This window comes from Nematolebias whitei, chromosome 19, assembly GCF_014905685.2.
Source record: "Nematolebias whitei isolate Nwh7 chromosome 19, NemWhi1, whole genome shotgun sequence".
In the NCBI taxonomy this organism is placed as follows: Eukaryota; Metazoa; Chordata; class Actinopteri; order Cyprinodontiformes; family Rivulidae; genus Nematolebias; species Nematolebias whitei.
The window spans coordinates 24,373,682-24,401,564 of NC_056516.1; the positions used below are offsets into that span (position 1 = coordinate 24,373,682).

The 27,883-nt window shown below is 38.9% G+C and overlaps 2 protein-coding genes across 2 annotated transcripts in view; one reads left to right on the forward strand and one right to left on the reverse strand.

The window, feature by feature from the left end:
- Nucleotides 1-18,803, forward strand: part of tinagl1 (tubulointerstitial nephritis antigen-like 1) — a 26,498-nt gene extending 7,695 nt beyond the window's left edge. Inside the window, exons 3-12 of the mRNA XM_037693547.1 lie at nucleotides 214-280; nucleotides 5,689-5,781; nucleotides 5,879-5,993; nucleotides 9,362-9,488; nucleotides 9,629-9,779; nucleotides 9,863-10,049; nucleotides 12,667-12,712; nucleotides 14,439-14,562; nucleotides 18,212-18,257; nucleotides 18,502-18,803. Of these exons, the coding sequence (XP_037549475.1) occupies nucleotides 214-280; nucleotides 5,689-5,781; nucleotides 5,879-5,993; nucleotides 9,362-9,488; nucleotides 9,629-9,779; nucleotides 9,863-10,049; nucleotides 12,667-12,712; nucleotides 14,439-14,562; nucleotides 18,212-18,257; nucleotides 18,502-18,669 (1,124 nt within the window). The 3' untranslated portion in view covers nucleotides 18,670-18,803. The remainder of the gene's footprint in view (nucleotides 1-213; nucleotides 281-5,688; nucleotides 5,782-5,878; nucleotides 5,994-9,361; nucleotides 9,489-9,628; nucleotides 9,780-9,862; nucleotides 10,050-12,666; nucleotides 12,713-14,438; nucleotides 14,563-18,211; nucleotides 18,258-18,501) is intronic.
- Nucleotides 18,804-23,895: 5,092 nt separating this feature from the next.
- LOC119425989 (lens fiber membrane intrinsic protein) overlaps nucleotides 23,896-27,883 on the reverse strand; it is a 5,067-nt gene continuing 1,079 nt past the window's right edge. Inside the window, exons 2-5 of the mRNA XM_037693548.1 lie at nucleotides 26,547-26,755; nucleotides 26,075-26,224; nucleotides 24,664-24,798; nucleotides 23,896-24,402 (exon numbers count right to left, since the gene is read on the reverse strand). Of these exons, the coding sequence (XP_037549476.1) occupies nucleotides 24,341-24,402; nucleotides 24,664-24,798; nucleotides 26,075-26,224; nucleotides 26,547-26,755 (556 nt within the window). The 3' untranslated portion in view covers nucleotides 23,896-24,340. The remainder of the gene's footprint in view (nucleotides 24,403-24,663; nucleotides 24,799-26,074; nucleotides 26,225-26,546; nucleotides 26,756-27,883) is intronic.

Below are 27,883 nucleotides of genomic sequence, written 5' to 3' on the forward strand. Positions count from 1 at the left end.
ATGTGTGTGTGTGTGTGTGTGTGTGTGTGTGTGTGTGTGTGTGTGTGTGTGTGTGTGTGTGTGTGTGTGTGTGTGTGTGTACTGTGCGATTTTCCCCTCGTTGTGTTCTATTTTTGTCTATAGCTGAAGTTGAGCCTATAGATTTCTTTCAGATGAGTGGTGGGATCAATTGTGTTTAGCCACATCAAACCCATTATCTTTGTCTCTCCTCAGGCGTCTGTGAAAGAAATGGAAACCAGTTCCACACAGGGCAAACGTACAAAGAGAACTGCAATCTATGGTATGTAAATCTTTGTTGTAGCCACATAATTCCTGTTGGTTTAAGTAGCTTAAAAAAATGAACATTTTCTCCTCACCTTCTCACTTACTTGTTTTTGTGTGCTCTGGATGTGCTTGGGAAAATGTTTCTTATGTTATAAACATTCCATTTTTTAGAAGAATGCATCACAACAACATATTATACGCAACATTTTCCTTCACATTCTTTTCTAGCTCAGAGGAGCACGGCTCTCTTAAAGTGTGCAGGATTTACACAGACTGAAAGTCAAGTCTTTGTGCTGAAAAATATGGATTGGTTAAAAAAACCTCTAGTGGTTTTCATTGAGTAATAACTTTCTATATCCAAGTTTTGAGTGAAAACATTTCTTTCAGAACGCATCTAATTATTTCATTTCCTCATAAGTGAAATAGAAGACTGATTATAAAAGGTTATGAACGTTCTGAAATTCGAGTTTTGTGTTTCGCAGCTTCACAGTTATGCTGTCTCTTTGTCAGACTAGTTTGGCATGACTTAAATCTTTAGTAGGAAATACTTACACTTATACTAATATATATTAATATGTATGCCAATTTTAACTGAACATGACGGTTTGAGTGCTCAAACAACATTTTAAAGTTGACACTATAATGTCTGAGATGCTATTAAAGAATCATTTTAAGTAAAAAAAAAAAAAATGCAGCTAAGTGGCAGACTGAAAAACAACTTTTACTCAAAAACGCTAACTTTTCAAAGGCGTCATCTTCTTTTATAAAACCTTAAGGTGATAAATTTGTCCCTCAGGACTTAAAGAATGCTCCATCATGAAAAATCATCTGATCATTCAGTTGATAAAAGTCCTTACAGAGAGGCATTTTGCTAATGTCGTCCTCTTGGCTCACCTTGGTCTTTCAATATCCTAAAGTTCGGTCCAAGGTTGTGTCCACTGATCAGTTGCTTTTGTCTTTGTTGCCTGGTCAATCAGTCCAGTTAAAAATATCTCGACATCGACTGGATGAATTGGTTTAATAATGTATTGTTTTACATTATTAGTGTTTAGCGTATATGTTAGTGTACATCTTAGATCCTTATATACTGCTTCTTTTTATATAAAATATAATATATACCTGCCATTGTGTATCTGTTCTTCTCAAATCCAGCCACTCGATGCAGATGGCCACTTGTCCTGAGCCTGGTTCTGCTAGAGGTTTTTCCTTTCCTCTGTCGCCTTCTTGCTTGATGAGTTCTGCGATGAAGTTAAACTCAAAGCAGTCTGCTCCTCAGATAAATAGTGTTAAATTATTTATATATAAATGGATATTTCTGTGCAGTGCTCTTAGATGACTTCTGTTGTGACTTGGTGATATAAAAATAAATTGAATTGAATTTTATACGTCCCATTTTTGCTATTTTTGAGTGTAATTGGAACTTTGAGTACACAATTTCGTTCCACCTCATGTACCACACGTGATGCGAATGACAATAAAGAAACTTGAACTTGATATAAAATCATTCACAGGTATTAATTTCACTGTGTATATCCCTTTGTAATATAATATGTTACACTTTGAAGTTCTGTAATTAGTTGAAATTTAACACAATATTTAAGTTTATAACCATTTATCAGCAACGCTTCTGATTCCTGAAGCAGCACTTGGTGTAAGAAACTAAAATAGTGAGCACAACTTTGAGACATTTACGATCTCAGATCATTGATTGATACGCAATAAGAAAAATCCAAACATAAAGTTCAAGTTCATGTCAAGTTTATTGTCATTTGCATCACATGTGGTACATGAGGTGGAACTAAATTATGTACTCAGGGTCCTAGTTACACCCAAAATAGCAAAATATAAAGTGTAAAAAACAGTAAACAAGGATCTAAGATATATGCTAAACACCAGTAATTTAAAATGATACAGAAGCCCGAACATAAACAAAGAAACAAAAGATAACAAAAAGAAACAAATCAATCTTATGTGCACTCATCACATGGAAGAGTATCACAGTCTGCGTCTGTGGAAGAGAACATCAGTCAAATCAAACCTGATGGGAAATTGTCTCTAATTTTGTAGCCAAGTTGTGTTTGCAAACGTTGTTTTGGTTCCACTTTTAATCGACGTGGTAAATTGTCCAAGCATTCGAGCATTTGTCTTCTTTAGCACCCAAGTTTATTTTTGATGTAGAAAAAAAATACTTTTTAAATATTTTTTTTCCAAAGCACAAAAAAAAAAAATCAACCTTGTTTAAATTATACAAACTTGTTCTTTTCTGTTTTGGCTTCTTGAGTGAATTCCTGTGTGGATCTTTTTGATTGTGTCCATATTTCTTATTTCAGTTCATTGTTTCTGAAGGACATCGTCACGATTACCTCTTAACTTCATGACCCTGACATGGTCTTCAGAACTGTTTCTAAAGCAGTATTTTGGAATAACTCTGTTATCTGAGTGGCCTTCGACACCCACAGGGCAAAAACAATCCTTGTCATTTTTCAGCACGATATGGAAGATGGAGAAAGAAAGATACTTTGACTTTGTCTGGTGTTTCTGTGTCATGTCTCAGTATTTGGATGAACTTGCATTCACACTGATATGTTTTTGGCTCGGTGATATTTTGTTTGATTGTTATACACAAACGGTATCTTTAATGTTAACATATCTAAAAGAACCTCTGATCCTCACAGTGAAGATCTGCTGCGTCCTTCTAAAAAAAAAAAAAAAAAAAAAAAAGCACATTATCTCATCTACAGGAGCCCAGAAGTCCAAAACAGCTCTAAAAATCAAGCATGTCATAAAACACAACACCAAAACAAGAAGATGGATTTAAATCAGTAACAAGACGAGCATTATTTTTTAAAAGCCACGCATGCAACCCTAAGCAGGATTCATAAACATTTTATTTACCTGTTATTTATACAGGTAGCCTCATTGAGTCACGAGGACTCATTTTCAAGAGAGACCTGTTTGGGAGCAGATGGTGGGGGTTAAGAGCCTTGCTCAAGGGCCCAGAGTGGGGCAATGAGGGTGGAGGCATGGTGTTTTAAATTTTCGACCCACGTTTTGATGTTTGTCGGTTCAGGGAGTCGAACCAGCGACTTTCCGATCACAGGCCCACCTTCTCTAACCTCTGCGCCACCACTCCCAATATTTTTGGCATCGTAAAAAACTGTTTGTCCAGGTCATCAGAGAGCAGAATTTACCTGCAGTAAAAACAAAAACAAAACATCTCCAATGCTCACACAGCCTGACACGTGTTGCTCAGTCTTCCCACGTGGCCTTTTGAAAATTTGCACCACAACTTTGGCCCAAATGGACACTTAAAACTCCCCTTTCCTACTCCCACTCTCTCTATTTAATGATTTGCCAAATGTGTTTCCCACCTCTGCAAGGAGGAAAGCAGTGCTTCCGCGCGCTGACAGCCGTCTCCCTCCAAAGTATCTAATTAAGCAGCATTTGAACCCCTGATTTTGTTCCTCCTGTTTGTTGCAGAAATAGGACAGCTGTCAAATAAATATCAAGATTACGCCACAGTTTTGTACTTTACTGTACTTTATCTCACTCCACAAGAAAAGATTAAAAGTTGTGGTGCATTTTTCTGCCATTTCCAGCTGGGACATGTCCCCTCCTCTCTGATAACACTACCGGACCCTAATAAAATGAAACACATCTGCTTGTTCTGATGATCCAAACCCCCTGAAGGAGTCTGCTTTCTCTACTCATATGTCTGATTGAACAACAGCCGAAGCAAATTAAGGTTTAAGTGGTGCCGATACCGAAACACACCAAAGTGAAGTCAGGGTGACGAGCCATCCAGCTGTGTGTTTGTCCTCTCAGAAGGTGCTTGTCTGGAACAGGGAGGCTGTTTTGGAATGTTAAATATGTCCACTGTCCTTGTAGATGTAATTTTCACTTTTCCTCATCTCTGCTGCTGAGCTCAGCTCTGTGCTCAGGACTGTTACTGTGAGTGTGTTTAGGACCTGCAGGGTCTGTGCTGCAGCTGAAGGGAGATGGAGGCTAAAAGTCTCTCCTCTTATCAAAGTCTTCTAATGGTTTTAGTGGGAAACTGAACAAACTCTTGTTGGTAATGAATCTGCACATTTGAGTAGTAGAGTTTGGGTAAAGCTGTGCTTTTTGTTAAAGAGACTGGTGAAGCGTTTAATAAAATCCAACCGATAATCAGCTAAGAAACCTGAATTATAAACGTATTACATGTTAAAGTAGCACCAAGAGGAAAGTTTACTGCATGATATTGGATGAAGTTGTAGTCTGAAAATGAAAGATGATTTGTTTTGTGATTTTACTTTTGATGGTTGAAACAAAAGGTTTTAATTTTATTTTTTCACAGATAGTCTAACACACTGACACACGCCTCCAGATTTACTTTTCAGAAAGTAAATTACTTCTGAACAAAAGATGTGTACATTGCTACAGTTAAACAACCTTTCTGCTACTTTCTTATTTCCATCCCTCTTTTGATTCTTTTTCTTCTTTCTGCTTTTCCCTCTTCAGTGTCACCACAGCGAGTCATCCTCCTCCATCTCACTCTGTCCTCTCTCCAACTACCTCCATGTCCTCTCTAACTGCATCCAGAGATGTCCTCTTTGTCTTTTTCTTGGCAGCTGCATTTCTAACATCTTTCTACCAGTATACCCACTGTCCCTCCTCTGGGCATGTCCAAACCATCTCAGTCTGGCCTCCTGAACTTTATCTCCCAGTTGTTCAACCTGTGCTGTACCTCTGATGATCTCATTCCTAATCTTATCCGTCCTTGTCACTAAGGAGAACCTCAACATCTTCATTTTTGCCACTTCCAGTTCTTTCTCCTGTTTTTTGTCCATGTCTCTGTCTCCAGACCATACAACATATCTGGTCTCACCACTGTCTCGTAAACTTTTCCTTTGACATTTGCTGACAATCTTTTGTCACAAATCACTCCTGAAACTTTTCTCCATCCTCTCCATTCCTGGACTTTCTTCTTCACCTCTTCCCCACAATCCCCATTTTCCTGGACAGTGGACCCCAAGTACTTGAAGTCCTGCACCTTTGTGACCTCTGCTCCTTGTAGCCTCACTGTTCCACCAGCCTCCCTCTCATTCCCACACATGTACTCTGTCTTACTACGGCTGACTTTCATTCCTCTTCTTTCAAGAGCATACCTCCACCTCTCCAAGTTCTCTTTCACCTGTTCCCTGTTCTCACCACAGATCACAATGTTGTCTGCAAACGTCATAGTGCATGAAGATTTTTGCTGGTTTCATTCCTCTCTTGATTATTTTTTTATTAGAAAAAATCTACTCAGCCTCTGCTCTTACTGGAGTTTTATATTTTAGCTGCTGATATTATGGGCTTCAGCATCAGTACAGTTATTTAGAGGATTTTTGTTCCTGCTTTTATAATATTTTTAACCAATACTTTGTTTTTTTCTTCCTGTAGTACATGTGGGTCTTTGGGTCGCTGGGAGTGTGAGCAGAACGCTTGTCTCATTGAGCCTGACATTGTTCATGCTGTCAACAGAGGCAACTATGGGTAGGAAACAAAGCAGTCATTCCCTTTTTTTTAAGAGATATATAGATATATTTTCAAGTTTTCAATTTTTTTAAAATCTCATTATTTCTGCTTTCAGGTGGAAAGCAGCCAACTACAGTCAGTTCTATGGCATGACTTTGGATGAAGGAATTCGCTACCGTCTGGGCACACAGAAACCTTCCACCATCATCATGAACATGAACGAGATTCAGGTACAGATAATGTATCACTGCACTTATTGGCAGATGCAGCCTCTAAATATTTGAGCTTTATCCTAGAAAACTTTATCTCACGCAAATCTCTCCAAAACCACCCGTTTCTGCTTGTTTTAAGTGCAGTCATGTGATTCGTACACCTCTGAACATAAAATGATGAGTAACAGGGTTATGATTAACTCCTCTGAGAACTAAAACATTCAGCTTGAAAGAGAAACTGCTGCCCATATTTGGAAATGTTGCTCCTCTGTTCATTTATCAGCTCTATTTATGTCTCTTTTCTCATCTTTGTTGCCATTTTTTTGTCCTTTTCTGGTTTTGTCTCATTTAGTGGACTCAGTCATTATTATTAGTCTTCTTTATGACAGCCTGATGTCAATTTGTGTTTTTTTCTTCTCCATTGGGATTGAAATGGATGTTTAAAGAAGGCATGCTGCAGAGTTTTTGACCATGTGATGGACAAGACTGAACTGTCTGTTTATGAATATTGTTCGTGGGTGCTGAGCTATAGAGTCATGTTGTGCTGAACACCATCAGTTTATAAAACAACACATGATTGACATAATAAAATGAGGTTTTGTGGAACAGTTATGAACAATTAATATCTTACCTGCTGTAGATTTTGTTTTGAATTACCTCAGTTTGGAGATTTTGTATTTACCGTATTTTCCGGACTGTAAGTCGTTTCTTTTTTTATAGTTTGGCCAGTCCTGAGACGTATAGTCCAAAGCGACTTATATACTTCACCCCTATTTGTAATACAATATTTGACTGACACGTTAAATGTTCGTTCATACTGAACATGTCTGTCTGGCTCCTGCCGGGTGCATTACGGCGGTGCGCCGTGACCGGCTCTGAATCGGTTTGGAAGAGTCCAGGTACAAAGGTGGCTATACAGCGTTCCCCCACCTGCACCTCGCCGCCTCCCGGGGCCGTGGACCACAAGGCTGCCGACTGGGACAGACTGTTCTTAGTGCAACGCGACTGCGCCGCACCGCCCAGGCAAAATGAAACTGTTTTGACCATTTGGAAAAGTTAAACTGAGACACACCTTTGCTATAATGTCGAGCAAACAAATAATTGTTTTTAGTGGTTAATCTTGTTAAATTTGGACGAACTGCAACAGCGAGTCGTCCCATGCACGCTACTGCGGCCGCCAATCGAATTTTGGCAGCCAATCGATTATTGGCACAACACCAGCCCACGTTTCCTGGGGGTCAGCTTTGATGTATAATAAATGCGACTTATAATACGAAGCAACATATGTTTTTTCCTCTTCATGAGGCATTTTTTGACTGATGTGACCTTTACTCCGGAGCGACATATAGTGTGGAAAATACGGTAATTCCGACTATATTTGGTCAGAATTTAAACAAATTTCTCCAAACAGAGACTTTTTTTTAAAGTGGTTAAACAAAACCTGATTTATTCATTTAACATACAGTTTATGATGATGTGTGTGGAAGAAAAACTGGTAATGTGGATATAATGTAAAAGGCAAACAGGATATTTTGGCGACGGGAATGATTGTAAAGCTGAGTTGTGACGTTTCATGTTTTTCCAAGCTCCTGCATTCTTCCTGTGAAGTTTTGATGAGTGATATTTCAGTTTATCACAAGTGAGCGCTGATTAAACAATTCTGGCTAATGATGGGGGCTTGTTGCGATAGCAGCTTCGTCTGGAACCCTCAGACCCGTTTGGTCGTGTCTATCATTATTTATATTTGGCCCAGACAGATTGCATAAGACAGAACCAAAACATTAGAAAAAAAAAAGAGGAGGGGATGGTGGCTGTCTGGAGGATAAAGAACAACCTCCTTTTCTTTCCACACCTCTCCTCCAACCAAATCCATCCTTCCTGCCCAAACCTACTCTTGATTTTATTGTCCACATGTCCCAACATGCTCTTCTAACATGATCACAGTTCATTCAGAACCACCGTTCATCACTTTCTGTCTGTTTGACTCCTGTTGGAAATAAGTGATGTCATTATATTTTTGGAGACTGTTCACACACATAAGCCATCATATTCTTCCAGAACATTTGACTCTCTGGTCTGACCAGGAGCATTGTGGACTTTGGTCTTCCACAAGCTTCAGTACATTCCTCAGTTATGCATCAGGTAACTTTCTGATACATCATTAATCATTGGAATGCAGCACAGATAGCCAAAGTCTTCGAGGGGAAAGGGGAAGTCGGTGGTTCAGAAGTGTATGCCCTTTTATCTTATCAAATGAATCCTAATCTGCCTGGAAAATGCGTTCAGATTAACTGTGATGTAACCGATCAACCAAATGTGTAAGATTTTGTTTGATTTTTTAGTTACAGGGTCTTACTGATATATCCCATGGTGTATTTAATTCTTAATGTTGATGGTATATATAACATTTTAAAGTACTGTACTGTTAGAACTTGAGTTCTAGAATTGCACCGTTCCGGGTGGCTGCATGTTGGAGCAGCTCTGTTACTTTCATTCTGAGATTTTGCTTTTGGAAACTTTAATTCCTCTTTTTCTGGATGTAAATAACATTTTCTTTGATGATTGTTTCTTCTGGTATCGGATGTCGTGCAGCTGGAAGGATTTTTACTAAAACTTTTTAGTTTTGGACATTTGTTATGATGCATAACCATAACAGGGTGTTTTTTTTTACAGCTGATTAACATCGCAAAAGTTCAAATAATATCAGCTACAACCCTAAATTTCAAATGAGTTGAAAAGGAGGTGCCGTGGATGCATTCCCGGCTCCCTGCCGACTGTGGTCAAGTGCCTGACCACTGAGATTCTGGAAATGGCAGGAAATGCGGTTCGTGACAGCAGAAGGGCCGGGATCGTCCCCCGGCACCTGCAGCTGGCTGTCTGCAGTGACAAGGAGCTCGGCAGGCTGCTGGGAGGAGTGACCATCACTCTGGGAGGAGTTCTGCCCAGCATTTGGGTGGTCTTGCTGCCTGGGGAAACCGAGAGGCCAGACGAATTTGGTTGCGGCCAATTTCTTCAGATCCACTATGGGACAGACCGTTACAAGAGATTCTTCCTGCCTACAGCCATCAGCATCTACAACATCTCTTAATGAAACGAAAATAACGAGTTACAACATCATTTAAGTTCCCTTTAGGATTTATAAAGTATTTTTGAATTTGAATTAGAATTTATTAAAAAGTTAATCACCTTGGTGATAAATGCAACAAAGCAGGTAATCAAAAGCTAAAAAGTTAAAAATGAAAGTTTTTAAAGCAGGTTCAGTAACTTGAATTCTATGAACCTTGAAGATTAACGAGGACCCAGTAAACACCCAGAAATCGACTGCAGAACATCAGTGGAGGAATGAATGAAACACGTTTGATCTTTGCCTCATTTGTCTTTCACAGATGAACATGGATCCTCAGAATGACCACCTGCCGCTCTACTTTAACTCGGCAGAGAAGTGGCCGGGGAAGATCCATGAACCGCTGGATCAGGGCAACTGTGCTGCGTCTTGGGCCTTTTCAACTGCAGGTGAGTCCTTAAACAGAACTTACTGTAAAGGGAACACAGTAAATATTGTTTAAGGCATCAAATATAATGAAAGAAAACTACAGTCAGACACTGAATTATTTTTAGTTCTGTTTAATGTTACTCTTTGTTGTGTTCATTAGCTGTAGCATCAGACAGAATCTCCATCCAGTCAATGGGTCATATGACTCCTCAGCTGTCTCCCCAAAATCTTATCTCCTGTGACACGCGCAACCAGGGAGGTTGTGCTGGAGGGCGCATTGATGGAGCCTGGTGGTATTTGCGGCGGCGGGGGTAGGCGCTTCCTTCACCACACTTAACACGAACATTACTGCATATTTTTATCTACATTCAAATCTTTTTCCTTTCTCTGGCAGAGTTGTGACGGAGGACTGTTACCCATACGCACCTCCGCAGCAGACACCTGTAGAGGTGGCTCGCTGTATGATGCAGAGCCGTTCAGTTGGACGAGGGAAAAGGCAGGCCACGCAGCGCTGCCCCAACACACACACCTACCAAAATGACATCTACCAGTCCACTCCACCTTACAGGCTCTCATCCAACGTAAGCACTGCCCAAACACCAACACACCAAAAAAAAAGCCTTGCACAAAAGGAAACTAGCTTTTCTGGAAGGTGTCTAAAGTCTTTGTTGCCTTGCAGATCAATTTTTTAAACAAATCACGCATTTAATCTGTCTGTACTTGAAATATGTGTTGATGATGACTCGCTGCAGTAGACGTACAGAGTTTTAGCTCAACGTCTGTAAAATGGACCGACTGTAGCCAGTTTTCCAAGGTTGATCAGCTGTGGTAGCCATCTTGATTCAGGATGACTCCAGCAGTTAGGCGTACATAAAATTACTATTTTACTAGAGTTTTATTCAATCTGCCAAGTGGTTCATGAGCTCCTTTGCTAACAGACAGATGGGACTGACTCACTATTATCAAGGCTTTGAACAAAGATCTGTCTGGGCTCGGAGTTTGTGCTGGGAATGATTCTCAGCTACTGGCAAACTGGTGTGTTCAGTGGTTTTCAAATTAATTGAGTTATGGCTTGTACGCACAATTTTAGTAAATTGACTCACTTGTGAATGAGCACGAGAGCATGCAGGATTAATCTGAACATGAATCTGCATAGAAGAAAGAAATCTGTTCTTTATCCAGCTTTCAAGAAGTCCTATTGAGGCACAACAATAATCTAATATGATGATGATGTTGATGAGTTTATCATGTTAAACAGCATATGACTATATCGTCTTACATGATGTACTTTAGATATTATTGTCCATAATGTATAGCTGTTGTGTAAAGACTTGGAAATGTGTTTGGAATTAAATTTGTCTGTTTAACTTTTCATGAAATCACTAAAGTGTTCTGTGTAGTATAGATTTGTGCACAATCACAGTGAGTCACAATTCAGTAAATAAGAATTATTAAGCTGATGTTGGAAGAGGGACCATCATATCATTAAAATAGTAATTATTCCCTGTGTATCACAGTCGTATAGGGTTGGACCCAAATACAAGCAGACACGAAGGCTCAAATAAAATAAATAACTAATTTATAAAATAGATGAAAACAAAGGGCTGACATAGCAACTAATTATAAAACACAGTAGAGCAAAAAGAAGACCGAGACATCTGGCTGGTAGCCAAGATAATGAACAGCTGTAGGAGCGGCGATCAGAAATGGTTTAAATAGGACGGGGTGAGTGGAAAGTAGGGCTGAACGATTTTGGAAAATATTCAAATTGAGATTTTTTACATCAATATTGTGATTTAATATGCAATTATTTTTCAATGTCTTCTCATGTATTTTTCAAAGAACACGAGTAATAAATCTGTTTCAGTTGAAAAAAAACTCCACTGTTTTCAGCTCTGCTGCAACTCTGTCGCTGCATTTTTTAGCAACTTGGCTAAAATGTGTGCACGAGGGCATTCTGTACCACTTATCCATTGTGTTTACCAAAGCTGTAAACCCAGGCTTGATCACTATATTAATGGGCATCATGTCTTTTGCTATGAACTCCGTTATTGCTCGAGTTATTTCCGTGTGCCATTTCAAATTATGTTCATACGGAGTAATACCTTCGAACAGTTTGGTCAGTGATCCCTGTCAGCTGCTACTTTGCTTACTGTAAGTTGAAGCACTGGTCGTTGGCATTCTAGCCATGCAACCATCGTAAATGGCTTTGTGGTGTTTTTTTAAGTGTTGATAAAGATTTGTGGTGTTACCTCGAGAAGTAGCAACAGCAGCGAGGCAGGTTCTGCACAATACATGTCGTTGTGCAGCGTCTTCTTTCTTTATAGTCAGAATAATTTCAGTAAACAGTCGTGCTGCTCCTCTTTGGTACCAAACTTTCAGATGTGTCAGCTTCTGTTGAGCCTGACGCCATTGTACAACCGGTTAAAGCTCAGTGTTGACTTCTCCCGCTCCCTGCTCTGCTTTGCTCCGCTCACTCGCAAGTCATGTAACCAGATCACGTGACCAATCAAATTGCAGCCTTTGCGATCAGACAGTCTCGTTTCATCACATCTTAATATTATTGCAAATTTAGTTAATTGTTCAACCCTAATGGAAAGTGGTAGCATCTGGGTGATGACTAATTGGAAATGGGTGTAAGTGGTAACTGACTGAAGAACAACTGAGGTTGACTGAGGGTGAAAATGAGAACTGGCAGGAAGCTGAACTAAAACACAAGGGACAGAAAAATGCAACAGAAAATAAATAACCTAAAAACACAATGAAATAGAGGCCACAAAAATCAAAGAGTTGAGTTTCAGTAATTTTAGAGTTAAAATTTGGATGTATAGATAATAACCGGTAGCATTATTCTTCTATCTCACTTCATGTGTTCTTCTCATACAACAAATTGTGCGGTAACATTCAAATTGTCTTCAGCGGCTGTGTGCTGATCTGCAGCCAACATGTGGTTTTATCAGCCAGCATCTATCAACACTAAATGACAGCTAATTCCTTTCCAAATCATTACTGCTTCTAGTTTTCCCTCTTGATAGCCTGCAAAGTCAATAAGGAAGGCATTAAGACCAGCAGGCCCTGCTCAACTCAATCCTGTTATCTGACTTTTAACAGCCAGGGCCGTTTGTCTGTTTTACTGACCTGTAATGGTGTCCGTCTCGTTTTCCTTTACCTATAAATTGTTCTCCCTGACTCTCTTAGGAGAAGGAGATCATGAAGGAAATCATGGATAATGGCCCTGTGCAAGGTAAGACAATCCCTTGTTCTTTCCTTAAATTAATCCTTAAATAAGATTCTGATAACATTTCCTCCCAAAATAGTTTGACCTTCCTTTAAAAAGTCTGAATATGGCTGTATTCTAGTTAGAGTTAAATTAAACTAGAGAAAATGCCTTTCCTGTAAAAATGCAGTGTGAATGCTTATTGCCGAAAAACTTGCTGAAAAACTGCTGAAATTACAGGTAGCTAAAAACATTTTTGAAATGTAGCTGAAATGGAAGATCAGGCCTAATTTAACAGAATATTATAACAGAAAGAACACATATTTGTTGAATTAGGTTTAAATAAGCAGAAATTAGCCAACAATTAGGAAATTAGCTAAAAAAGGTAAAATTGGCAACAATAAAAAAAGCTGAAAAGTAGCTGAAAAAGAAAAAAGAAGTTTAAACTTCCAGAAGGAAGTGGAAATAGCTGAAATTAGCTAAAAATGTGGAATTAGCTGAAAAGCTAAATTAGCATAAAACAGCTAAATACTAGCTGAAAAAGATGAAACTTGCATAAATAAGCTGAAAGGAGCATAACAAGTTGAAATTAGCAGAAAGAAGTTAGAAGAGGCACAGAAATGTTTTAGTTAGCAGAAAGATCCTGAAAGGAGCACAAAACAGAAAAACAGCTGAAATTAACTGAAAGTAGCTGAAAAAAAATTTAAAATTTGCAGAATGAAGCTGAAAGAAGCTGAACCTGAACAAAAAGTGAAAGGAGCAGTTGTGAACAGATCTAAAGATGTGAAGGATGTAAAATGAGCTCAGTTCATTTTCTATGAGGAAAAATGGCAGAAAAGGCTAAATATTTCAAAAAGCTAAAGTTGCACCAATACCAAAAGTCATAACACCCTTCTCCTGAACGAGCTGAACATTTTGATATGTGAATTGTTAAAATAGCAAAAAAAAAAAATAGTGGAACGAGAAAGATGGCGAAAAACATCTGGAAGAAAAATGGATCACAATAGTATGAATGCTGCATGAACATTGACACAATAACACAAATCCTGAGATGCATCTGACCTGGTGATCTCACGTTTGACCCTCTGGATGGTTTTGTTCAATGTTTCATTTCTGACCCTGATTATTTGGTCACAAACGTTCTTTTTTTTATGCCAGTGGGGCTGACCTGACGTTCCTCTACTGTCTGCTGCTCATCTGGGTCAATAGAGAAGTCACGTGTACACGTGTGTGTGTGAGAGAGTATCTAAGAACCTGTGCCAACTTTCTGTATCATTGTTCAGCCGTCCAGAGCAGGAAGACTCAAAGTTTCCTTTTTTCACATCAGAGTTGCTCTTTGACACAAAGGCAAACAGGCATGGATGTGTGTGCCTTTGTGTTGTGTTTATGTACCTGCAGTCAAGGTTCACGCAATGTTCTTGGACAGGGAAAACAAAGATTTAGTGCAAGTTTGTCTTGATAAGGTTCAACAGAACAAGTGGGAAGCTGCTGGAAAAGTCCAGATGCACAAACACACACACACACACACACACACAAAGAACAGTCCTCTCTGATGTGTGGGTGTGTGCGACTCAGGGGAGCAATCACAGTTTTGTTGGTAAAATAGCCTAATTACTTCTAGATAAATCAGTGTTCAGATTAGATCTTATCGTTCCCGCTCACAATTGATCCAGGAAAGTGTGCTTCTGTGTGCGTTTGTGTGTAAGTGGTTTGAATCCGCCACGTCATTCTCCCCGCTTGTTTGTTCCTGCAGCTATAATGGACGTCCACGAGGACTTCTTTGTCTATAAGAGCGGGATCTACAAACACACTGATGTCAGCGTCGCCAAAGCGCCACATTATCGCAAACATGGCACGCACTCAGTCAGGATCATTGGGTAAGTTCCTGACACACAAACTGTCCTGTGGCTTTCGTCGCATCTTGGCTCGAAGTAGACGTTTGTCCAAATCTGATTAACCTCAACACAAACAGTCTTTATTTAATTTGACACTTTTCAGCGTGAAAGCTTGCTTGCTTTTCGTGTTATCGACAGGAAACTGAATTTTGTCTGGAGATAAACATTCCTCTTTTCTTTAGAGAACACTTTGTGTGTCTGTTTTCATGTTTTCAGCACTTGTTATGTAAGATGGATAAAAGCCTTTACTGAGTGGCTGCTGACATTGGGTTGGATTCAAATCTCCACCGGCTCATGTGTTTGCACAAAGCCAGAAGTGAACACGTGAATATAAGCCTCCCACCCAGACTTTAGAGACACACCTTGGCTCCACTCCCTGATCTGCACCAGACAGCGCTGCCCCCCCCTCCCCCAACCTAGTAACCTCCGACAGCCACAAATATGCAGGCAGGTAGACGACTGCCACACCTGGACTCACCCACCCACCCCCACCCCACGTCTTGTCCTCCCTTCTCTGTTGTGTCTCCATCATCTCTTCATGGCTGTCTGCTTCTCAGACGAACCAGCTTCCCGTCTGTTTCTTCTCTTCAAATCCAAGTCAAAATACAAATACATTCATTATTATTCAGACAGTCCCCCAACCAGACAGGTAGTTTGATGCTGCTGGTGCATGTGTCGCCTGGAGGGCACGAAGTAGCCAAGAGAGGTTCAAACTCTAGATATCATCATAATCCTTTTTACAAGTACAGAACTTTTTTTAATATGACTCATCGTACGGTATAATGGTTTTGAAAAGTGTTTCATAAGCAGCCAGCAAAGCGATGTGAATTTAGCATCATCACAAGAGAGCACAATTAATCCTCAGCTTTCGTTCATTCTTTGGTGAATGTTTTGTAACCCTTTTAAATATTATTTCATTTGAAAACATGACATCATCGCCTTCTTAAATTACATGGTTCCTAAAAATAGGTTGTTCTGAGCAGCATTCCCAAAGATTGTTATTTTAGATGTTTGCTTACCTTGCTCATGAGAAAAACCATACATTTTGGAGTACAGTGAACCCTCGTTTTTCACGGGGGTTACGTTCCAAAAAGAACCCGTGATAGGCGAAATCCGTGAATTAGTAACCTTTATGTTTTTTACAATTATTATACAACGAAATACTCCATAATACATTCAAACCAAAGAACAAAACCTTTTTACAGGCCCATGCATTTATTTAACAAATAAAAGTACTGTATAAACGTTTTTTTTACAATACTGTACTGGAGAGACTGTTTAGCCAATCAGAATGCAGAACACAATGCACGATGCAAATCCGTGAAGCAGCGAGACCGTGAAAGGTGAACCGCGTTACAGCGAGGGTTCACTGTATATCCAACAATTTTCATTCAGGTCATCTGGGCAGTTTTTTTTTTTTTTTGTGCTGAAATGTTTCACCTTCCATCCAGAAGGCTTCATCAGTCAAGGAAACATGCAACACAAAACTAATTCTTCCCACAACAGCTTACTTCCAAGTGGAACAAACCAGTTTTGTTGGTGCTAAGATGGTGTCTTTGGCACACCCCCTCCTCCGGTGCTGGCCCTCTTCCTCGTCGACAGTCGTGCCAAACTGGTTCAAAAACAACAAAGTTCATGCTCAGTAATCCAGGTACACAATCCAACAATGATGACCTGGCTGAAAATTGTTGGATTATATACCTGGATTATTGAGCATAAACTCTGATGTCTTGAACCACTTTGGCTATGGCTGTCTCGGAGGAGTCAACAGGGGAGAGGACGGGCCCCAGAAACCATATTTTCACCAGCAAACTGGTTGGTCCACTATGAGAGTGTGCTGCTTGTGAGACTCACTTTGTTTATGGCTCCTCGGACTGATGAAGTCCTTTGAATGAAGGACAAAACGTCTCAACAAAAATCTAAACCGTCCAGATGACCTGACTGAACTTTGTTAGACAAGATGAAATGTTTGGACAGTTTTAAGCTGCATCTTTAGCTGTATAATTTTAAAAGAAGTCTGAGTTCTAAGAGATATCACTAAATGATTTGTGGGCAACCATAACGACACCTTTTAGACATATATGGTCAGCTTTAGAAATGTGCTCTAACTTTAGTGTTTTTATGTCACCAAATTCTTCTGACAGAAATAGAAAAATCTTGCATAATAGGCGATAAAAACCCTAACTTCCTCTAATATCTGCAACAAAAGTGTATGGAAGCAGCATTCAGTCCCAGCTCAAAGCACTGCTGCAGTGACAGGTGTTTACTGGTTTTGGCTCTGATAGACAGGATTACAAGCAAAACACCTGGTTGGACCCGTTCATTCTCACAAATTGTGCAAAACCGGGGGCTGCAAAAATGAAGGACTAGTTGCGTACTGCCACTGAAGCTGTTATTCCTCGCCGTTCTTGGTGGACGTTTATATAGAGCTGGTGGAGGGCACGATGTTTTGCTCTCCGACCTGCCACCGGCATCAGTGTGTTTACACAAACCAATCCCATACATGTGCATCCCTTTAAGCCCAGGCCCTGGGAATGTTTGTGAAAAGAGTATTGAGGTCCACTGTGGTGGAAAGGCCATTGTCTGGGCTGCTGATCCTCCCTGCACCGGACAGAAAGAGGGGGATCAGTGGTCCCAGAGAAGGTGAGGGGCATTGGGTAAGGATGGGGACTGTGAGCCATAGTGGTATGCTCATCATTGTCCCAAAGGGAGCAAGTGAGCTCACTGTGAGCCTGATAATAGATTGTCAGTAGTTTAATTATGTCTGCTTCTGTTTCAAACTCTGTGATGCAGATTTTATTTAAAAATGTTTGCTTCTGGCCACGGTCATGTTTGGCTTTGCTCAAGAAACAAAACTTTCTGCTTGTGTTGCGTTGGCAAGCATTGAGAGCATCCAGGCTCTTTCCCAGCATTCCTTTCCCCTATAAAAAAGATAACAAGCGAGTGGGCACTGGGACTCTCTTGGGAAATGAAAGGTTTGAGGAGCACAAACAGGATGAGAACTGGCGTTGGGACAATGTTTTGACGAAGATGAGCAGAGACAGCAGGAGCTGGCAGCGGCTAAGCTAAAACTAAAGGGCATTTAACGATGGGAGTTCATGGGTTCTTGTTGAGGTTTCTGGAGAAAAAAATGCTGGCATGTGAGAAGAGTAAATACAAGGGTCACAAGGAGTGTTTGTTGTTGTTTTTAGATGTTTTGTGCTATGTCGGTATTGGTGGACGGAGGTGGCGTTCACTTCCTCACAACCGATCCTCTATTTCCTGTTTTGTGGCAGGAGGGTGGAAATAGTTCAAGATAAGGGAAATTCCAAGTTCTTTGGATTGGACAAGTGTAGGAGTGGAAACGGGTCATGTCCAACTGTAAATACTCAGCTTTTTAGGATGTTGCCAACACGATGAAAGTGATTTTTTTTTTTTTTTATGCTTAAACACAGCTCACTGTCCTTTCATCTGATTTTCTTTGGAAAAAAAACAAGCAAAACTTCCATGATAAGCATTTGCATCAGATGTTTGATGAGATACAGCCTTAAATTTAAAACAATTACAACACTGTTCTCCTTGGCATAATAATGACTGTTTCATTGTTTATTAATTTCATTTTGATTTAATTCTTTCTCTTCCTTGTGCACAGGTGGGGAGAAGACAGAGACTTTAACGGAACACCACAAAAATACTGGGTAGGTTTTTTTTTTTATTGCAATTTGTCTGTTTTTTTACTTTTGAGCTAAAAAAAAAGATGGTTCTATTTTTTTAAGATTCACGGTGTGTAGCTTTTATATTAAAATTTACAAGCACAGATCTATATTCAGACTTTTCAAGGCGGGATTCTGTGCAAAGATTAAAAACTCTGTCTCAATTTTTGCAAATTAAACCTTTTTCATGCAGGTGTTTTGAGAGTGACTGATGAAATATTCTTTCCAGATTGCTGCCAACTCCTGGGGGAAGAACTGGGGAGAGAACGGCTACTTCCGCATCGCTCGCGGGGAGAACGAGTGCGAGATTGAAGCGTTTGTGATTGGTGTGTGGGGTCGAATCACCATGGAGGATATGCACAGTCATCACCACCACCACCGCCGCAGACACGTTTAAAGACGCTGCAGATGTTCAAACCCCCACAGTGACTTTAGCTTTTGTTTAACACAAAGAAGGACCACACATCCCTTTACCATAAAGCTGACAGGGATGACCACTCTCATTTTTCACCTTACTTTTCTTTGGGAATCTATGCAGATCTTGTTTCCTTGCTCTTTTTCTTTTTTAAATAGAGCATTCGTTTTCCCGTTAACTCCAGCTTTGTCGCACCAACAAACCAATGAAAAACTAAGCGAAAGCGCCTTTTGTTTTGCGTTGCGTTCAGGCACCTCAGGTACCTTCTGCTCCAAAGACCACACATCCCAGAATCCTCAGAATGATATTCGATGGAACAAGCTCACAGCAACGATAACAGGAGAAGCTCAATCAGAATTCTTTATTCTTTAGTCTTTTCCTGCTTTAAAACTCTTATCCAGAGGGACCCGCTACCGTAGGAGAGGCCCTGAAACGTGGAAATTTGAGAGGCAGATTATCAGACATCAGAGCCTTTCAACGTGACACGCCCTGCTGAACGGTGAAACCTGATAACATATAGATGACCTTATTGATATCTATCTATCAGCAACACAAAGGCACCTTTTTTTTTTTCTTCTTCCTATCTCCAAACTATAAGAACATTCCAGTTAAAACAGTGACTCTGGAAACCCAAGAGAGCCTGGTGTAGAGTGTCCGATCAGAGAACGTATCAGAATAATCTTGAAATCATTTGACATTTTTAATGTTCTACTTTTTAATATGAATTTAAATTTACATATATGCAATTCTTTTTGGCTGCAGATGAAATAAACTAAAGAGATTTCCACAAGCAAGGGCAAAGCTCCTCCTGCAATTTCTGACCCCAACATTTGGCCCTGCAAAGTTGTTTGACTGGTTGAAAAGATTAAGTCTTATAGTGACAGCTCAGAGGTTTTGAAGTGATGTTCTGTAGAAAGTTATTAACAATATTAATATTGTATTTGCTGAAGACAGCACTTGGCATTACCTCGGTTAGAACAGGGCTATTCAACTACTGTATTTTTCGCCGTACACGTCGCACCGCCCTATAAGTCGCATCAGTCCAAATATGTCTTATAAAGAGGAAAAAACATAAATATTTTGCTTCTATTACACGTCACCGCTGACGACCTGGAAATGTGGGCCGGTGTTGTGCCAAAAATCGATTGGCTGCCAAATGGCAGCCACTGGAGCATGCATGGGAGGACCTTAACAAGAATTTAACAAGATTAACACTTTAAAACAATTATTTGTTTGCTAGAAATTATAGCAACTGTGTGTCTCAGTTGAACTTTTACTTAATAAATGCACTTCAATGGTCAAATTAGCTGCATTTCGCTGGGGCGGCGCATCAAAATGAAGCTGATTTGACGGTTGCTCCAGGCATGATGCCGGTGCTGGATGAAGGTGGGAGGCTTTGGCAAGCCAATTGTGTCAAGAGCCACATTTACCTATTACATGACACAATGGCATGCCATATACTTGAGTGCCATCTAGCAGCTGAAAATGGTAGTGTTCAATATTTTCGATGTCAGAATGAATGAAAACGGTCATTTCTCAGCCAAAAATTGGTTTATAAATATGGGAATAAAAAACATACATAAGTCACTTTGATGTATAAGTTGCAGGGCATGTAAATTATGCAAAAACTGTAATTTATAGGCCGGAAAATACGGTAAATTGATCAGGGGACCACAGTTACTGAAAGCCAAGAGCTCAGGGGTCAGATATCCAGCAGTTATTGTCATTAAGTAAGTTTTATGGTTTAAAATCTAGTTTTATTTAAAAAAGAACCCATTGGTGGGTCGAACGCTCACCCTTGCGCCTGGTTTGGCTCACGAGCCGCTAGTTGAATCGCCCTGGTTTACAGAAATTAAAGCTTTGTTCTGACTAGATTTACACGCTCACGACTTGTCTGAGCGTGGACAAGCCCAAAGTGGATTGTTACCTTTTAAACAACTCCAGTCACAAAATTGTTAAAGCGTTTCACGTGAACCTGTTTTCAAAAACTCTTCACAGAACTTCATTTCTGCAAATTTACAGTGTTTGATAAGTTAGCTAAAACAAGTAAGATATTGATTGTTCATTAACTCAACAGATCTCAGCTTCGTTTTTAAGAACCAGAGCTGACAGCTGCATGATTAAATGAGTGCTTATGTCTTAATTTCCTCTGTGTGCACTGTTACAATTTGAGCTGAATATGCATTTTGCTGTTGTTGCAGTTATATTTTAAAATGACGCTTTGCAACTTGTTTTTAGATGTGCTATAGTTGGAGACCTCCATGTCTCACTCATCATCCTGTTTGTGCTTTGCTGCAGAGCATCAGAAATGATCAGACACAGCTGCTACAGCCCACTCCGCTACAAAACGTTTCTTTAAGCGTTTGCTTTATTTTTAAAAAAAGAAAAAAAAGTAATGTCACTTTTAAACAACAGTTTGAAGTCAAACATTTGATTTTTAACATGTGCCTCAAGCTTCAGGCAGAACTTTGTAACAGTAAAGTGACTTTTTCATTTTTTATTATTTACTTAATCTGACATGAAAAGGAAAACCCAGTGGGTAATTACTTTATGTTTTAGATTACATCCTGGCCTGCCTCAGCCATGACTTCAAAAGGAAATTTCCTTTTCTCTCTCATCATGTCTCATGATCTTCCAAGATCTTTCCTTCAGGCATGAATGGGCAGAAGGTTACAAAGCAAAGAGAAATACCTGAATGAACAAGCAGCGAGCACCGCGGTGCAGCAGCTGAGGATTACTGAAGCACGCACTGCAGCTGAATCTATCGTTTCATTTTGAAGTCCAAAAAAGATCAAAAGCAGACGCAGTTTAAAGAAACTTCACAAACACGAGACAGTGTGAGGTGGAAGAGACATATAGATCGTCTTTCTGTGTTCATAATTTCATCTGTGAACAAACTACTTGTAGTTTTCTTTACCCCAGAGAACCAAAATACACATTTTAACGTGACTGTTGAGTGCTCAGTGTGAGCAGGTTCCAGTGTGAAACGATGGGGAAAGATGGGTTCATTTTCTTTCTGTTGATCGGAAAACTCCCAACACTCAAAGCACATGTTCCTTAAATAAGTCAAGCCAGTGAACATTAATTAAAAATTCATTTCCCTCAGGGATTGTAAAAATTTATAAAATACCGTATTTTTCGGACTATAAGACACAATTAAAATCCTTAAATTTTCTCAAAAAATTGACAGTGCGCCTTGTGCTTACTGACCTCGAACCGTTTTTATGTGGTTATTGTGAATGAGTTGAATAAAGTTTGACTGTTTTGTTTCGCTTAATGCGCCTTATAGTCAGAAAAACACGGTATCCATTCATTCATTTATTCATTAAGGTGTTATTGCGAACTTTGACTTGGAGAACACTGAATATAATTTTTTTTTTTTTTTTTTAAGTTTTATAGTTCTTGCCAAGAAATAGTAATCAATTATCTGCTATGTTATGAATGGTAATGCTTAGATGAACAATCAAATGGGTATAACTGATTATTTTTTATGATTTTCTTTAATTTTAGGGTCAAAACATTTTTAGTTCAAATCTTCACCACAAACCTCCTATAAGCTTCAACAAACTTTCACCTACAAGTTGTATATTTAGTGTCATGAACCACTTCATGTGTTATAGGCTTTATTTATAAAAAGATGTGTAAATTATGTACTTTTGTTCGTCTTTGTTGTCCAGTGCAATGTTTCATCAACTGTCTCTTGTATGTGCACTCAATGCAATACCAGATTAGTGTTCACTTACTCAATAAAGTCGTTTTCCAAAACCTCACTCCAAGTCTGTCGCGCATGAACTGCTAGCTGGGAGAATTTAGAAGTGATTCAACAGAAAATAGCCTGATACGTTGTGGGTCGCGGTGAGAGGAAGCAGGTCCAGAGGGATCAGCGGGTGGAATAAGGACAGTTGTTATAAGGTCCTGCTGTGTCAGCATCCTCGATCATTGCAATAAAACAAAACTCAATCAGTGAATGGTAATAGCAGAGCAAAAAGAAAGCGGAATAAATTACTACTTGAAGCCACGAACGAGACAAAGGCGTGTGTTTGCTTATGCTGCTAGCAAAACGTCATGAATGACCAAATTAATTTTATGAAGCTAAAGCAATCGTTGGATGCACGTATACAACTAACTTTTGGTGTACAGTAAACCCAATTCAAGATGGCCGCCACAGCAAACCTTAGCAAACATGAGCGATGTGCTTCAAGGAATGTTAGACCTTTAAACGCGTCCCTTTTTGATGTTTACAGCTTCTGGAAATGTAGAAAATTTTCATTCAAAGCATAAAAACGACCTCTGAAGAGTCTATAAACGTGTGAGGGCTTGCTCCCTTCGTTTTAAAGTCTACTGTAGTGAATTTATATATAAATAGACAAATGAAAATGCCAATATTGAGTTATCATTTTATCATTTTGACAACTGCTGCTTTAATAGCAAAGAACGAGTCCTGAATTATTTTGCTATTACAACATGTGAATGTTCTTCATGGAACAGCGCAGGCCATAAAGAATCCAGATAAAAGACAAACGACATAACAGAGCTTATCTCTTTAGCTGAGCACGAAAACTTGGGGCATGTTTGCCAACTGTTTACATTTCTGTCGTTGTTTCTGCGTCACCAAGTAGCCAAAGCATTCATTACTTTAGCTCTCCTTTCCTCATGGAAAGAACTGGATGAGAACCAAGAAAAAGGAGGAAACCGTACCAACACTTGGTGACCCTCCACCCTGTTGCTCCCTCTGATTCAGGAATATGATCATCTTCTCACCTTCTGCTTGGTAGTTTGTTGTCATTCGTAGTTTAGTTTACATCCAAACTAAAAGTTCTTGAGGCTAATTATAGCTTGACCTTTTCTTTGAATTGTGTAGTTTTGTTTGTGTTGTATTTGTTGCTGCCTCTTTAGGACTCCCTTGAATAAGAGGTTTTTAATCTCAGTGGGTTTTTTTTTTAATCCTAGTAAAATAAAAAATAAAAGCTGATGATAAAAAAACCTGAACATCCTGCAGGTTTGAGGCAACACTTTTTTCTATACTAACACAATAAGGAGATTATATTTTACTATTATTATTTGGTAAATCCTTGTAACTCAGAGCAAATTCAAAAAAGTATAATATCTTTACCTTTTACACATAAAGTCCCACAATATGTTTCGTAGCTTTGCAGAGAATATGACACTCTGAAACTCTGTTACTGCAAATAAATGATGCACAATCTGTTTATTTTAAGATTTTATTTTTTAATTCAATGCCTTAATGAAATTTCCACTTGATCAAACCATTTTTGTCCTATCTATCACTGGCTGGTTGAGTGCTGCCATCTGCTGGTGAGTAGCAGCAACAATAAATTAAAAAATATATAAAATCAAGCACTGAGGATGACCTCTCAAAGTGCTCATTTAAAAATCTTAATGAACCTAAAAAAATGGGAGGGGCTAATTTCAGTGTTGCATTTGTAATAATTAGACACAAGATTAGATTCAGAACTTCATGATGAATATTCCTGGGAGAAAATAAATATGTTCCATAGACCAAGTTAAGACCATCATCGATCTAAAGTATCAGCTCTCCATCAGATCAGCCATGACGGCCTTGCCGCCTTCTGCTTGGTGATTTAAATCAAAAGTGTCCCATGTTTTTTGTAAAAAAAAAAAAAATCAGCTTTTAGCGTGGTCCAGTTCCTCTCCGGCACTCACACATTCTGTAGGCACATATGTAGAAAATACCTGCGACAAGAAAGAGAAACGAGTCCTATTAAAATCATGTGAGAAAAATAAAACATGAACAATCTGCTGTGGAAGATGCGTTGCAGGATGACTATAGTGCATGCACATGTTTGTACATTTGTTCTTACTTTAATTCTAAAATGTGAATCAACTGAAAACATTCAGCATTGCCAAGAGGTCCTCTGAATGTTTTGATCTTGTAGCTGCATAATATTATGGCTTGGATACAGATGTGCCTCCAGATGTTTTTTTGATTCTCACCTGCAAAAAATGTCATGAGCATGGCCACCCAGCCCAGTATGTAGGACCAGGAGAAACGCCAGTCGCCGAAACGCTTCCCCAGGAAGTTGACGGTCACTCCGGTGTAGACGGCCATACCCAGCAGAACAAAGAAAGCTGCGAGGAAGGAAGTTCATATCTGTGATGCTGAATGGTGAATTCAAAAGTGCCTTTCTCACTCTGCACACTGAAAACATTTCACTTTTAGCATTTTATAAAAACAATAGGTTAGAGACAAGTTTAAGTGAGGTTCAGTGGAAAGACTACGCCTGTCATAGATAGTTCTTTGAACAACCTCTTTTTGTCAATTTCCCTTTTACATTAATATGTATATAACTATTATATGGCAGCAACAGCAGCAGCTAGCTGTAGCACTTTTGGTGCAGCCTGTGGCACTCAGGCAGCAAGATTTATTTAATATTTTTGCTGGATTATTCATGTAATAACAAACTGAATATGGTGTATAGTTCACGTGAACCACATTGAATATTTTGAGACTGCAGATGTTTTAAGATGTTTTGGTCTTAGCCTTGCAGGAAAAAAAACTGTTAGCTCATCAATCTAGTCAGACTTATCCAAACAGAGACTCAAAGAGCCATCTACAAACGGTAAGATAATAATTGTTCATAACGTCCTGATGCATGCTCAATAATCCAGGTAAATCTAACAAAGTTAAGTCAGGTCCCTTGAATGGATTCTTCTTTGTTGAAACGTTTCGTCTTTTATCCAAAATACTTCTTCAGTTTGAGGAGCTGCAACAAACTCAGTCTTATAAATAGCACCTTCTCATAGTGGCTCAACCAGTTTGCTGCTGACAGCCAGAACTAACTGTTCACTGAGGACCACCAGCCTAACAATTGATTGTTAGTGCCCTGATGGTCGCTTGCTATTCACAGAGGGCTGAGTGATGCAATAACAGCATTGTAAGAGGGGGACAGTTGACCCATCCATCCAGCCATCCATCCAGCCATCCATCCATCCAGCCAGCCAGCAATCCATCCATCCATCCATTTTAACTCATCCATCGTTTGTTCATTTGTTATAAGACTGAGTCTGTTGCAGCTCCTCAGACTGAAGAAGTATTTTGGATAAAAGATAAAATGTTTCAACAAGAAGAATCAGCCCAGAGGACCTAACTTAGTCTTGTTAAATTGTTCATAACGTTGCCAAAAAAACTTTAACCAATCTGGACTATTAATTTAATCTAAATATTTTGCATCTTCACTTGCATGAACATTATAAACACATAACATTATTCCTTACTTTTTAAAAAAAAAAGAAACATCAATATGTTTCTACAAGCACAAGAATCTAAGAGTTTTAACAAGTTTTACTTTTATCCATGGCTACAGGAGACATTTTGTCCTTATCAGGCTGAGTGAAAGAAACTCACTGGAGATGAAAAACATGATCCCTGCAGCAAAGGAGCGGTTGAACCTTTCAAAGGAAGAGAAGTGTGAAAAGGACATGATGCCAGCGATGACACCTGCGAAGCACGACATCCCTGATAGGATCATAAAGGCCCTGGTGGCGTTCCAGTAAGCTGAAGGAAAACAAGTAGAATTCAACTAATTAAATCTTTAAAATATCACAAGGGAAAAAAAAGTGTCTAAAAAGATAAAGTAGTGATTTTAATTTCCCCCTTTTCTACTTTAATCATCAGATTGGGTGTTCCTACTGTGCTAACAGAAACCTCAAGGCTTAATAGTTGCACAAGAAAATTCACATTTAGATTTTTCATCTTAAAATTTCAATCTCCATTTCCATTGCTCACAGACTCACTGTCATTCACTGTCAGCTAAACAATGCTAAAACAAGAAACACACTCAATCCAAAGAGCTCTAAAGACATCCTGATGTTCCCACCTATGCTGTCCGTCTGCATGTAGCACTTGTTGGACATGCAGTACCTCCACAGGCCCTGGTGGGCATAGTTTCCAGAGAGGCGATACTGCATCCAGTAGTCCGTGGCAGTGGAGACCACCAGCAGAATATTTCCCACGATGGCACAAAACAAGCCCCCTCCCATGAAGCTGTACATCTTGAGTTGAGATAACGGGGCTGAAGCTGAGCAACTGTCGAATAAGTGGAGAGGTTAGAGATGATTTTCACTGACTCAACAGGAGAACCTAAAAAAATCCAATATTCAACTGATTTTTGCAAAACAGATTAAAAAAACTTTACTTAAATTGATTATTTTTTTTTTAGATCCATTTTAGATTGAGGGAAATGTTTAAAATTCACTTAGAGCCAGTCAATCAAAATCTCATACAAAACACAAACCAGAGAAGTTTGAAACAAACATTCAAACTAGAAATGTTCCGATCGATTGGCCACCTATATTGATAAGCCAGTTTCCATTAAAAAGTTTGATTGGCCGATACCAATCAATATCTTTCAATGCCGATCACAAAAACGATCACCTTTGCAGCCTATGGGGTGTCGTTTGTAAAGTTACACAGTCAAACATTAACAGCAATATTTTCATTTAATTTAGCCTTATAAAACAAAAAAAGTTTTTGTCAAAGTCATATTTTCACCGTTATTCATACATTTACAAATTAATTTATAAAACATAGTCCCAAATTAAATATTTAATTTACAAGCTAAATATTTAGTTTACAAATGAAATAGTTAACTTGCAAGTTAAATATTTAGTAAGCAAACTAAATATTTAGGTATAAATTAAATATTTAATTTCCAAACTAAATATTTATTGTCCAAGCTAAATGATTAATTTCCAAACCAAACATTTGATTTCTAAGCTAAACATTTAATTCCTGAACTAAATATTTTATTTGCTAACAAAAAATAAATCTCAGGCCTAAACATTTAACTTGCTAGCAAAATATTTAGCTAGCAAGTTAAATATTTATCTCTGAGCTCAATATTTAGTTATGTATTTATTTTGGAAATGAAATGTTTAACTTGGAACATAAATATTTAGGTTTGAGCTAAATATTTAGTTAGCAAATTAAATATTTAGTTTAGGAATTAAATATTTAGCTTAGAAATTTAATATTTAGCTTGAAAATAAAATATTAAGTTTATAACTATAACATTTATAAGTGTATGAATGACATGGTGAAAATATGACTTTGAAAAAAAACAACTTTTTTTTCTTATGAAAGGCTAAATAAACCCAAATATTGCTGTTAATTCTTGACAGTGTAACTTGCAGCCTGCAGAGGTCCTGTGGTGTG